Source organism: Lepus europaeus, chromosome 4, assembly GCF_033115175.1.
Source record: "Lepus europaeus isolate LE1 chromosome 4, mLepTim1.pri, whole genome shotgun sequence".
Taxonomy (NCBI): Eukaryota; Metazoa; Chordata; class Mammalia; order Lagomorpha; family Leporidae; genus Lepus; species Lepus europaeus.
The window spans coordinates 20,433,231-20,445,948 of record NC_084830.1 but is presented as its reverse complement, the minus strand read 5'-3'; the positions used below and the strand labels follow the sequence as shown (position 1 = coordinate 20,445,948).

At 35.3% G+C, this 12,718-nt stretch overlaps 1 protein-coding gene across 1 annotated transcript in view; it reads left to right on the top strand.

The window, feature by feature from the left end:
- The first annotated feature begins 809 nt into the window (after positions 1-809).
- LOC133758657 (serine/threonine-protein kinase DCLK3-like) overlaps positions 810-12,718 on the top strand; it is a 65,299-nt gene continuing 53,390 nt past the window's right edge. Inside the window, exon 1 of the mRNA XM_062189855.1 lies at positions 810-815. Coding sequence (XP_062045839.1) covers positions 810-815 — 6 coding nt within the window. The remainder of the gene's footprint in view (positions 816-12,718) is intronic.

The following is a 12,718-nucleotide window of genomic DNA, read 5'->3' as shown; positions in this document are numbered from 1 at the left end:
CTGCCTTAATGACATTGTAAACAGAGAATAATCTAAACCATTATGAAAGTCATCATTTGTGGGAAAATGAAGAGCGACTTGGTTTTGAAAGCCAGGGAAGATTTGACTACTACAACATCACCAAGAGAAATACAAAGCAGATGATCAGACTTTCAAAACTCTCAGAGTATATTACCTGAAAAATCAGTACAATCCCACCAATGTATATTAAGTGTCCATCATGGACTGTGTACTAAATTAAATACCTAGAATTCAAAATATAAGAAACTACTATAATCAAAGTCAGTTCATATTCTTGTTTGGAAAACAGATATTTTAGAAACAGTTTTACTCCCATTTAAATCACATACTCCATATTGTAAGAAACTGCAGGGTGTTGTAGAAGCCCTAGGGGACAGCCCCTTCCTAGCATGCCTTCTTAGGAATGATCTCTAGAGTCCACTAATATAGGACTCCCAATTTTCAAAGTGTGAACTGATGCAACTGATGAGTCCCGGGTTTGGCTGCAAGACATTTTCTGTGCTGTGTCCTGGTCCTTGTAGAAAGGGGCACGTGTTCAATCTTTGTCCCAACATCTTCAATTTACTGCATTTCATAATGGATTGTGTTAATATCTCCAAGAACAACTTACAACAGTAACCTTATATCTGTATTGATGCTGTACCTCTGTACAGCATCACCTGCCAGTTTTAGTCAATGTTTCTAGTGTTCGGCCTTTGTGGTTAGCTGCTAAAATTCTCCATGTTGCTTTGCTCTAGGGAATTGAGTCAAGCCCAACACTGGCTGGTAATCACCATGACTGTGTCACCATGACGGTAACCAGGTGTTACTGGCAGAACTTTTGTCCTGCTTGACCAGCAAACACTATAGCTGTCCATATTTTTTGTCATATTTTGGATATTTTTTTATTTTTATGGTTACTGAAAAATCATTATTTTAAATTGTATTTATCTCATGAGACTTCAGCATTAATAGTTTAAAGACCATTCTTTTGAATTTTTGGTTTTTGTTAGATAACTAACTAGGTAAATAAATACACAAATAAATCAATGATAGGAAGAAAAAAAAAACTCAAAGAAAGACTGCTTCAAAATTCAGTGAATCCACTACATCAAATACTGAAGTTTATAAAATTAATGTAAATAATGTTAAGCTTGCACTATGAGAAGAAAACATGGAAAAACCAAAACTGAAATGAAACTACTAACCTCCCTCTGAAATACAAGAATATTTTTGATTAAAAGGGATAAAATGTTTTCTATTAGTTATGTAGATTGGAAAAACACAGCACATTTATGTTCATATCAATGCAGTAATGCACATAAACTACACAAAAAAGTATTGGTTTTAGAAGAAAATTATGTTTGTCTAGAAAATAAAGAGAAATCATTGGGCACAGATCTGTAGAAATTTGGAAAAACCAAAATTCTCCAAAGCACGATTATTCATAGGGGAAAAGATCACAAGATACACAAAGATATATCAACACTTCTTGAAATATAAAATAACTGACCAAACATAATTTTTGTTTAATCACAATATCCTATTTCTAGGTCATAAAGGGGAAAAAACACCCCAAATGTCTAATGAAAATGAACAAAAACAGGAAAGAAAAGGCCTGACTTTTCAAAAAAAAAAGGTTTATATTGGGTTTTTTTTTAAATGTTAGAATAAGTTGTTTCAACAATTGTAATTATGACACATTACAATGTAGGGATTGCAAGGGAAAACATGAGTAAGCTCAATATATATTACTGACTTTTCTAAGAGGATTTTCTAATTTTGATGAAGAAAACTATAAACACAAGACACAGACTTGGGTTTGTGCTTCTAAATCAGTTTGAATTTGGAAAGGGAAAGCAGAAGGAGGAGGAGAAGGCAGAGAGGAAGATGACTAAAGAGAAGATCATCAATTTCCTCTCGATTTCTAGGCCAATTGGTATGTTTTATGGGGTAAACCCAAGGAGTACTATCAAAAATCAATGCCTGGACAGCTGAGTTTTGAACTGAGATTTCGGAGATATCACAGTGCTAGGACAAAGGAAATGCTAAGCTGGCTACTGTAGAAAAATTCAACCCAATCATCTTCCCAGGCATCTACATAGTTGCAATCACAGAAGACCACGCTCTAGGACAAAGGAATATAGTATAAGGATAAGATTTCGGTCATAGGACAAAGGACTAAACTAAAAATAAATAAATAATCAAGCCAAGTCTGAAAGTCAAGCTCTATCTAGCACATGAGGAACCAATGGCCTGCAGGCTATATAAAGCCTGCAAGATCTTTTATTCTGGCACTGCCAAGGCAACTGCAGGTGGAATCAAAATTCAATAAATCTACAGCAGACTAAGTTTAAAGTTGATAATTTTGTATGGCCTGCCATATGGCCCTTGGAAGAAAAAAGTTTCCCCACCCCTGTTACATACAATATTACAATGTGAGAAAGAATAGGAATCTGACCAATAATCTAGAGAGTTTAGTCCAGAGAATCAGTTACAGATGTGTTTCAGATATCTAATTGAGCATAAAAAGACTTTTAAAATTAATATGCTAAATAAAATAAAAAAACACACAATTATTTTAGCAGAATATTCAATCCATAAAAATCATAATTATTTAATAGGATATTCCAAAATTGCAAAATAAGAATAGAAAATTAAAACTTATTTCATGTGTTTAGAGCTAATAAAAACTATTTAAGAACTGAAAACTATGCCAGTCAAAAGCACCCAGTCTGAGAGAAAGAGGAAAAAAATGAATGAAATAAAAAAAGAGTTAGAGTTATGTGGGATAGCGTCTTGTCAAAGGGACATTACTCAACACTTGTTAAAATGGTAGCAAAGGCTGCCCAAGAGTGCTGCAATAGGGCAGAGAGACTGAGCTCAGCCCTCATTACAACAGGAGATTGATACCCGTGGAGATTTGTACCCAACAGGAGGAGGCGGGAGATAGAAAAGGTGAAGAGTTCATCCTAAACTCTAAACAAGATATTGTGAAGTTAGTGCAAAGACTTAGGTGACAGGGGTGGGGGCCTTTCCCTAAACTGACCAAGCAGGATTTTTGCAAAAGGCAGGCCAAGATTGGGGCTTGTTTGAGATGAGGGCTCGAGGGAACCTAACTAGGTTTGATCAAAGAAGGGTCTGTGTCAGACATAGCTCCGTCATAGTTGTACTTATAATCCCAGGAGGATAATCTATACATCATGAGGTAGAGGAAATTTTTGAATAAATTATTACCAACCATTTTCCAAATATTATGAAATACATCAGATAATACATTTGAACCTAGAAATACTCTAAGCAGGAGGGATTCACAAAAAGGCACATTGTAAACTGCTCTCATTAACCATTAGGAAGAAATCTTTAGAGAATTCAGGGACTCAAACGGCTAATTAAAGAAAAATTAGAACAAACATATGTTACGCAATTAAGAAGCTAGCATGTTTGCCATGTTAAACAGAGAAACAGACAAATCCAAATTAGAGTTGAAGATTTTAACATAAATATCACAGAAAATAGTAGCACACATTCCAGTAGTTCCAATTTATAAAATTAAACAACACAATTAATCAACTGGACTTCATTGATATACCAAGAAGGATAAACCCAACACGAGAACATAGGCTCTCATTAAAGCACACATGAGTTTTAGAGATAAACTAAACCTGCACTAGGCCATGAATCTAGTCTCAACGAAATTTTTCAAGATACGATAATTATATAGAAAAATCACGTGGAAGTCATTTTCTTCAGTCTTAAGTAGTCATTCTTTATTGGCTAATCTTTTCCTTTGTAGGTGTTCTTTAGTGTGTTTAATTTTCTAACATTTTGTTTTATTTATGGGTTTTACTGTTCTACCTTCCTGCTTTCCTGTTAAATCCCTTGAGTTTTTATTCCCACGATTATTTTACCATTAGTAGTAACTTCCAAAATCCCCGTTTCAAATTATTATTCTCTCATAAAACATCCTGCCCCCTACTGCAGGGTAAGTTTCTCCTGTGAAGATATGCGTGTGGTTTCATGATTTTTCTGCTGCATTGAATTCTTGCTTGTTTTGATCATTGGGTTTAGTATCTGGAGACCCTGGAATTTCCATTAATATTCAGGAAAAAAAAGCACACATGTACACACTCACTGTAATCTATACCTTAGGAGAACATTTAAATTTTTGACTATTGATCTGGTCATTTAAATGAAAAATCACATAATGTCAGGGTCTGTGTGTTCCCTGAGACCATCCGATTTCTACAGAACAGCATCCGCTTTCCTGGAGATTCCCAGTCACCTTATTCTCCAGGGAAGCAAAGGATGTGAATGCTAATCTCATTACAGATTTAATTGTTGAAGACATTATTCTTAGCAGCAAACCAAGAGTGGATTAGCAGGGCCTCCCTCACACTTTTTTGATTCACCCTCTCCTTTCCAGAGAAGCTACTTTCCAGCATTGTCTCCCGTGCTTGATGCCACCAAGACCAGAGACTCTGGATATCCGGTTTAAACTCTAGAAAAACAAAACAAAAATAAAAAAAAAAAAATCAACCTTTTCCCCTTTTTCTCTTCCAGGACTGGAAAAGAGTATCTCCATGTAGATGGGAAATGGGTTTTGGGGTGAGCCTCTCAACTTTTCTTTTGTGGGTGTTCAGTCAATATTAAGTGTTCAAACTTAACCAATAGCAAAGCTTGGACATAATAAGGGAACTGAGTTCTACTGTATGACTAGGCTTCATTTTGGCATCTAACTCTAACTAAGCTGGTAACACCAATCATTCTGTTAAGACAGTTACCATTCATCAATGTACCTTCAAAATTCCCAAATTCATTGTTATCTGTTATCCAATATGTATTCTGTATAAATTGAAAGAGGGATTGTTAGCTAAACTTAGGTTTTCTACAACATAAAACATAAATATTCTTTCCATTTATATTTCCATTTTATTCCTCTTTTATGTAAACAGAAGGTGGCATAGAAATGGTAAAAATGAATCAAAATTCCGAATAAATCTTTAATCCATCTTATTACTGACTGCTCTCTGAAACTGTGTGACCCGTGGCAAGTTATTTGTGTGATATGAGATTTACCTCCCCTAAAACATAGACAAGCGGCCAACCACCTCCCAGGTCTCTGAGTTGGTTTTTTTTTTTTTTTAAATGTATGCATGTACTTATTTATAAGGCAAAGTGACAGAGAGAGAGAGGGAGGGAGAGAGAGAGAGAGAGGGTTTTCCATCCACGGGTTTAGTCACCAAAGCCCTACATCAGCCAGGGCTGGGCCAGACTGAAGCCAGGACCCTGGAAATCTACACGAGTTTCCCACAGGAAGGGCAGAGACCCTTGAACCGTCTTCTACAGCTTTCCCAGGTGTATTTGTTGGAAGTTGGATCAGAAGTTGAGTACCTGGGACTTGCACAAGCATTCTGATATGGGCTGCATGTATCTTGAGCAACCATTTAACCTACTAAGTCACAGTAACAGCCATCCCCAATTTGTTTTGAGAAGACAATTTCATTGGTAAATTCTTTTATGAAGTATAAGTAAATGCATTGTGCTGAAAATGCCTTCATACCCACTGTAGACATTCACCTCAGCACTTCATTTTCTTTATTCGCATATATGTGTGTTTGTGTATGTGGTATGTGTATGTGGGGTGTGTGTGTGTGTGTGTGTATGTTGGGATTCTTGGTATCAGAAATATCAAAAGGATATTTTCCTAAAAACCAATTTACTAAGACAATCATTGAAAAATTTCTCTGGAGACTTGAAATAATATTTCATTTTTAAAGATTTATTTGTTTATTTGAAAGTCAGCATTACACAAAGCAGAGGCAGAGAGAGAGAGAGAGAGAGAGAAAGAGAGAGAGAGAGAGAGGTCTTCCATCCACTGGTTGATTCCTGGAGCTGCACCAATCCAAAGCCAGGAGCCACGAGTTTCTTCCAGGTCTCCCAGGTGGGTACCGGGACCCAAGGACTTGGGCCATCTTCTACTGCTTTCCCAGGGCAAAGCAGATAGCTGGATTGGAATTGGAGCAGCCGGATCTCAAACCGGCACCCATATGGAATGCCAGCACCGCAGGCGGTGGCTTTACCCGTTACACCACAGTGCCGGCCCCCACCTGAAATAATATTTCTGCACTGCATCTTAAAAGTAAGCCTTGAGCATGCTTTGTATCTTTACCTTAATAAAATTCTTAGAGGAATATTTGGCATCTCATCGTCCACATCACCAGGGAACTAATTCAGGAAAGCCAAAGTCTGAAGGACAGCATGTTTGCTCCTGTGTTGTGTGTCTGCCCCCTCAAAGGCTTTTGAGTTTTTGTCTCAGAGACAAAAGAGAGGCACCTGCCTCACTCACCTCATAGGGATTTCACAGGGATCATATGGGATAATGTGAGTGAAATTGCCTTCTTTAGAAAAATGTGCATGTAATTGTCTTTCGATATATTCCATAACTGCATGCTTCCTGTTTTTCTATCATGAATGACTTGATTTTAATCACTCTGGGCTAGCTCTTATCTGAAATAACAATAATAGAAACTCATCTGTCTTCTATCATTTAATGCCTAACAAAAGTCACATTTAATTGTAACTAACTGCAGCACTATTAGATATACTCAATATATTTAGGTAAGATACAAGAAGGTGGATCAGATTGTTTGCTAATTCCCATAGAGCTATGATGTCTAATATGGTGTGACTAGCCATGTGTGGCCATTGAGCACTTGAAACATGTCTAGTCTGATCTGAGATGTAATGGAAATGTAAAATACACAATGAAGACATAGTAAAAAACAAAAGTGTATGTATTGAAAAAAAATATGTCAAATAAAGCTTACCTTTTACTTTCATTATCCACAACACTTTCAATTAATCTCATTTATGTTACATGAGTATATATGCTATATAAAATCCACACTGTATAAATTAATGTGAAATATCACAATAATTTTATTTATTAAAATGATAATATTTTAGATATATTGGTTAAATAAAATGCATTATTAAAGGATATTGCTCCTATTTCTTTTTTTAAAATGCAGACACTAGAAAAATTTTAATTAGGACCACAGTGCACATTATATTTCTATTAGATTGACAGATATGGGTGATACATATTTTAGGTGGTAATTTATAAGTAAGCCTGCCCACATGGCTGCATTAATCATGTTTTTGTGGCCATTACTTATCTTACTCCCCATGGAGACTAGTGGAAGCCAAGTTAAAGCAAAATCAGGGTTCCAGTTTACCAGAATGTGAAATTATGAACTGCTTTGTGCCGTATGTGGTGGGGAATAACTATATATAATGAATTGATGGGAAGTATCCAAGGTGAGAGTGAGCTATCTCATCACTCAATACTGTAGTAAAAGTTCTACTGTTAACATTAGTGTACAAATACCTGACTGAGTCCCTGGTGTCAAAACATTTTCACAACTTCTTGAATTAAAATCTTATGGTCCCAAGGTTGACCGTGAGAAAGGTTATTATGAACAAGCATTAGTCAGAGCATTTCTAGTTGTCCAGCCTTGTACTTACAAACAAAAATATAATACACAAAACCAATATCACTCAGGTTAGAAACAAGTTTGAAATAATTCATCTTGACTACAGGTAACCTACAAAACAAATGGAGAATGAGGAGACCGATCAAACTAATATGCATCTCGGACTCAAGTTCATTCTACCATAAATCAGACTAACACAAGAAAAAAGGCAAGGACAGACTCCTAAAATGGCCAAGTGAGGAACTCACAAATACTTTTCCCTGAGGAACACATCTGTTAAGTAGGTCCACATTAACACAGACAATTGTTAAAATCATCTGGAGATTAATTAAGGCCTTGCAACCACTCCAGAGGAAATAAGCAAAGGAACCTATGGCAACAGGATAAGAACAAGTGCAGCCATGGCATTCAGTCCACGACTGCACCACCACCTCTACCCCTGGCACTAGGTTGTGGGATAACTGTCTTACCAGACTCAGTGATGAAGGTGGTCCCCTCTCCCAGAGGCAACACTCCTATTCTAGAGCTGTATTTCAGCCTGGCCCATACCCAGCTGTTGGCGGGCATTTGGAAGGCACCAGTGGGTGGGAAATCTCTCTCTGTCTCTGTTCCTCGATCCTTATCTCTCTGCCTCTCAAGCAAATTGATTTTTTTAATTCATTAATTAAAATAAAGATGAAACCCTCACAGGGAGCTTGGCCACAATTATCCAGTCAATGACTTCACATTAAATAAAAGGAGTTCAAAGAAAAAGGTACAAAGCCTTTTGTAAACAAAAAGCAAACAAACAAAGAACAAATTAATCAGGAACGTCAGAGGCTGCATGACACAGGAGACACAAACTCCAGTGAACTGAATCAGCAAAATCAATAACCAAAAAGTTAAGCACACAAGCAAAATTTTAAGGCAGCTCTCATGGAAGGATGTTTAGTATCTGATATTCCTTCAACATATTGTCTAAAATATCCAGTGTTCAAAAACAATTACAAGATTTGCAAAGAAACAGGGAGCAGTCAAACATGCAGGAGTTGGCAGAATGAGGCAAGACAAGGGGCTTTGATGTGTTTGGATACCGGGGGTAGCAGATAAAAAACTGAAAGTGATTGTTATGAAAAGTTAAAAGACCTAAAGGAAACTATGTTTGAAGAATTAAAATAAGGCAGCTGTCAATATCTTACCAGACATGTGAATCAATAAAGAGATAAACATTATAAAAATTGAAACAAATGCTTCCACAAGCAAAAAAAAAAAAATTACATTGGACCTTATATAACTTCCAAAATTTAAATATATCAAACATTCAAATGTAAGATTTCAAACTACGAAAGTCTTAGAAGAAAATGTCAGGAAAAACTTCATAATTCTGGATTTAGCAATCATTTATTGGATATGACAGCAAAATCATAGGTATCAAAAGATAATGTAATTCATCAAAATTTAACACTTTTGTACATCAAAGGATGCTATTCACAGAGTGTTAAAGCGATCAATAGAATGGGAGGGAATATTTGCAAATCATATACCTAATGAGGGATTAATATCCAGTTTAATGCTATTTCTCAGTGAGAAGGAACAAACAAACCGATATTTCTACAAATATATACAAAGGCCATAAGCACAGAAAAAGTTCCTCAACATCAGTTATTCTTGGGTAAATGCAAATCAAAACCCAATGAGATATCATGTCACAGCAGGATTTCTACCGAGGAAACAACAAGTGTTGATGAAAACACGAAAAGATTGGAATACTTGTTCATTGTTGGTGCACTGTGGGAAACATTAAATAGAATTATCATAGGAACCTCTGGTTACCTGCGCGGAATTCGGCACCAAGGACTCAATGAGGTATTTGTACACCAATGTTAACAGTGGTATTTTTCACAATAACCAAAAGATGAAAGCGATTCAAGTTTAATCAACAGAGGAATAAATAAACACAGTGGGCACATACACATAAAATGGAATATTATTCAGCTTTTAAATGAGTGAAACTATGATACATGCTACAAAAGATGACTTGTGGCACCATACTAACAGTGACTTAACAAATGAACTAAGGCTGACTCAACACTCAAAAATCATTAGTGTGATTCACTTTATTAATAAAATAGTGCAACATTCCTCTCAATAGGAATAGAAAACTACTTGACAAAACTCCTACTGCCTCTCATGATAAAAAGTCAACAGGCTAGAAATAAGTAGCAAGGAACTCCCTAATGTAATAAGAGGAAGCTACAAAAATCCCATAGCTAATCGCATACTACATAAAGCTGAATACTTTCACTGTAAAATCAGAAAAAGGAGAATGATGTATGCTCTTGTCATTTCTACCTAAAGTTATACTGAATTTGATAGCCATGACAACTGGGCAAGAAAAAGTGAGGAGCAAAGGAAACCAAATTCAAATAAATAACGAAAGTTGTCTCTGCAAGTATTTATGGAAGACACAATTGTGTATATAGAAAATCCCAAGAAGCCGCATGCTCTGTTAAAACAAATAAAGGAGATCAGCAAGGTTTCAGTTTACAAGACAAATATTTTGAAAATCAAGTGTATTTATAAACATTAGAAAATGAAAAGTCCACCTAAATAGTGTCAGAGAATGAATGGATATAAATTTAGTACAACATATATAAAAGATTTATGCACTGAAAACTGCAGAACATAGTTGAAAGAAATTAAAGCAAATCTAAATACATGAGAAGACATCCTAGGTTTGTGCTCTACAAGGTTAATATTGTCTTTGAGAGAATTTTTCCTCATAACTTGAGTTATCAACTTTATAAATATCATTTTTTATTTTTTATTTTTACATTTGATTTTTGGTTTTATAAATTAATACCCATGATTGTATGTATCAGTTTTCCTATAAATAAAGTGTTTTGTCACCTTTTGTTTTAAATCTTTGTCAAACAACTTGTTAAGAATGATCTACTACTGTAGTTTTAATGAGCTATGACTTTTAAAATTTACAGTATATGAGTTAAATAGACATCTTTTCATTTGATTATTGTTTATAGCCCTTGCCTGTATCCCTACTGCTCTACAGTGATTTTACTGTTTTTATTGTTGAAGTCTTGATTTGGTGGAACATTAAATCTTTGAATGTAATATAAATTTAAAGTGTTATCTCAAAAATTATAAAGAAAAACTTTATGAACACAATCTCTCATAATTTTTATGTCTGTATGGTCTACATGTCACCTCCTTCATTATTGACATTTATAATTTGTTTACTTGCTCTTTTTTTCTAGCTCAGTATGGCTTGATAATTGTCCATTTCACTTTTCAGATCAACACAGCTCCAGCCATTGCGTACAATTGGGAGTAAACCATCAGATGGAAGACTCTCCCCCCCCCCCCCCCCCCCTCTGCCTCTCTTCTCTCTGTATAACTCTGACTTTCAAGTAAAAGAAATGAATCTTTAAAAAAAGAATGCCCTTGAGTTTTCCGATTTTATTCTCTCATTTATCCTATTTTATTTTATTGATTGCTATTCAATTCCATTTCCTTCTTTCTTTAAGATATGTTTTAGATACATTTTTTTGGACTTTTCTTTTTTCTTAAGACAAAGTTATCAAGCAAATCTGATAACTTCAAACCTATGAACTTTCATGCCATAGATATTTTTTTCAGACCACACAGTCTGTCACAACTTATGAATTCTGTCAATGTAGCATCAACCATAATCCATTTCAAACATCACAGGATTTGGCTCTTGGTTTACTGAATCCTAATTTAGATCAATAGTGTTTAATCTTATTATTGATATGATTGAACTAAAATCTTTCTATTTATTTTCTACACATTTTATTTGATCTTTGTCTATTTTACACTTTTCTGTTATTTTTGGATGGAGTGTTTTTGTATTGTCCCGTTTTATCTTTCTATTTAGATCATTAGAACTCTTTTATAATTAATGTGCTTCCCTCCTCTCTCTGTGGAATATATAATATATATTTGGCTATGTAATATTACATGGATCTATATTATATGCATTTGGTTAATTGTAGTCTACATTTAAATATTAGGTCAGTTTAGTTGTGGTATAGACTTCCAACATTATACTCCCAATGCATTCCTCTCATATATTTCACTAATTGTGTATAACATTTCACTTCTAAAAATAGCAAGTATATTTTGTATAATACTTTTAAAATATAAATTCGGTGGCACATTATAAATAAATATGTATTATAATAATACTTTGAACCAAGAAACCAATAGGGCAGGATCTGGACAAATGTCTCATTCCCCCAAAAACAAAATTTTACAGAAAACTATTCACGAATATATGGGCCTGCTTTCTTGTTTCCTGCTCTGTGGACCCTCATCAACATATCTTGGTGTCCACGAATGCCCATATTTTGATGTTCAAGAGTGGCTTGTCAATCTGCAATTCCATAACCAGTTTTCCTACAATGGAAAAATCCCATTGAATGCTTCTTTGCTACTTGTCTTTTCAGTTGTTTTCCTTCTCTTTTCCTGTCTTTTTTTTTTAAACCAAACTTCAATTTCTTCCTTTACTTCCTGTCTTTGCTGTAATCTGATCACTGGAAACATCTGTGACTTCTGTCTTCGGTATTTTCTTTGTATTTGCTTACTGTAGCCAAGCTTGGAATCAAAATAAGTGTTAATAGAAAAATGTTATTAGATATTTAAATTTAACTAAAAAGTGATCCCTGTTAAATATAAGAGTGGGAATAAGAGCGGGAGGAGATGTTCTGCTTGGCACATGCTCAATCAGACTTGCCCCAAATGGTAGAGTTAGAAATGTGCCAGGGGATTCCAATTCAATTCCATGAAGGTAGCATGTACCAACGCCATCTCACTAGTCCAAGTGATCAGTTTCAGTTCATAATTGATCATAATGCTAGGATTAAGAGTCAAAGAGATCACACAAACAAAACTGGTGTCTGCTAATTCTAACTGATAGAATTAAAAAGGATCCAACATGGGAAGCAGGATACACAGTAGACTCATAGAATGGTAGATGTCCTAAACAGCACTCTGGCCTCAGAATCAGCCCTTAAGGCATTCGGATCTGGCTTAAAAGCCCATGAGAGTTTCTCAGGCATGGAAAGCCAAGACACTCTGGAAAAAAAAAAAAAAAAAAAAAAAAAAAAGCACCTAAATGAAAGATCTCTGCGAGTGAGATCCCAGTGGAAAGAATGGGGCCATCAAAGAAGGAGGTACCTTTCTCTGAAGGAAGGAGAGAG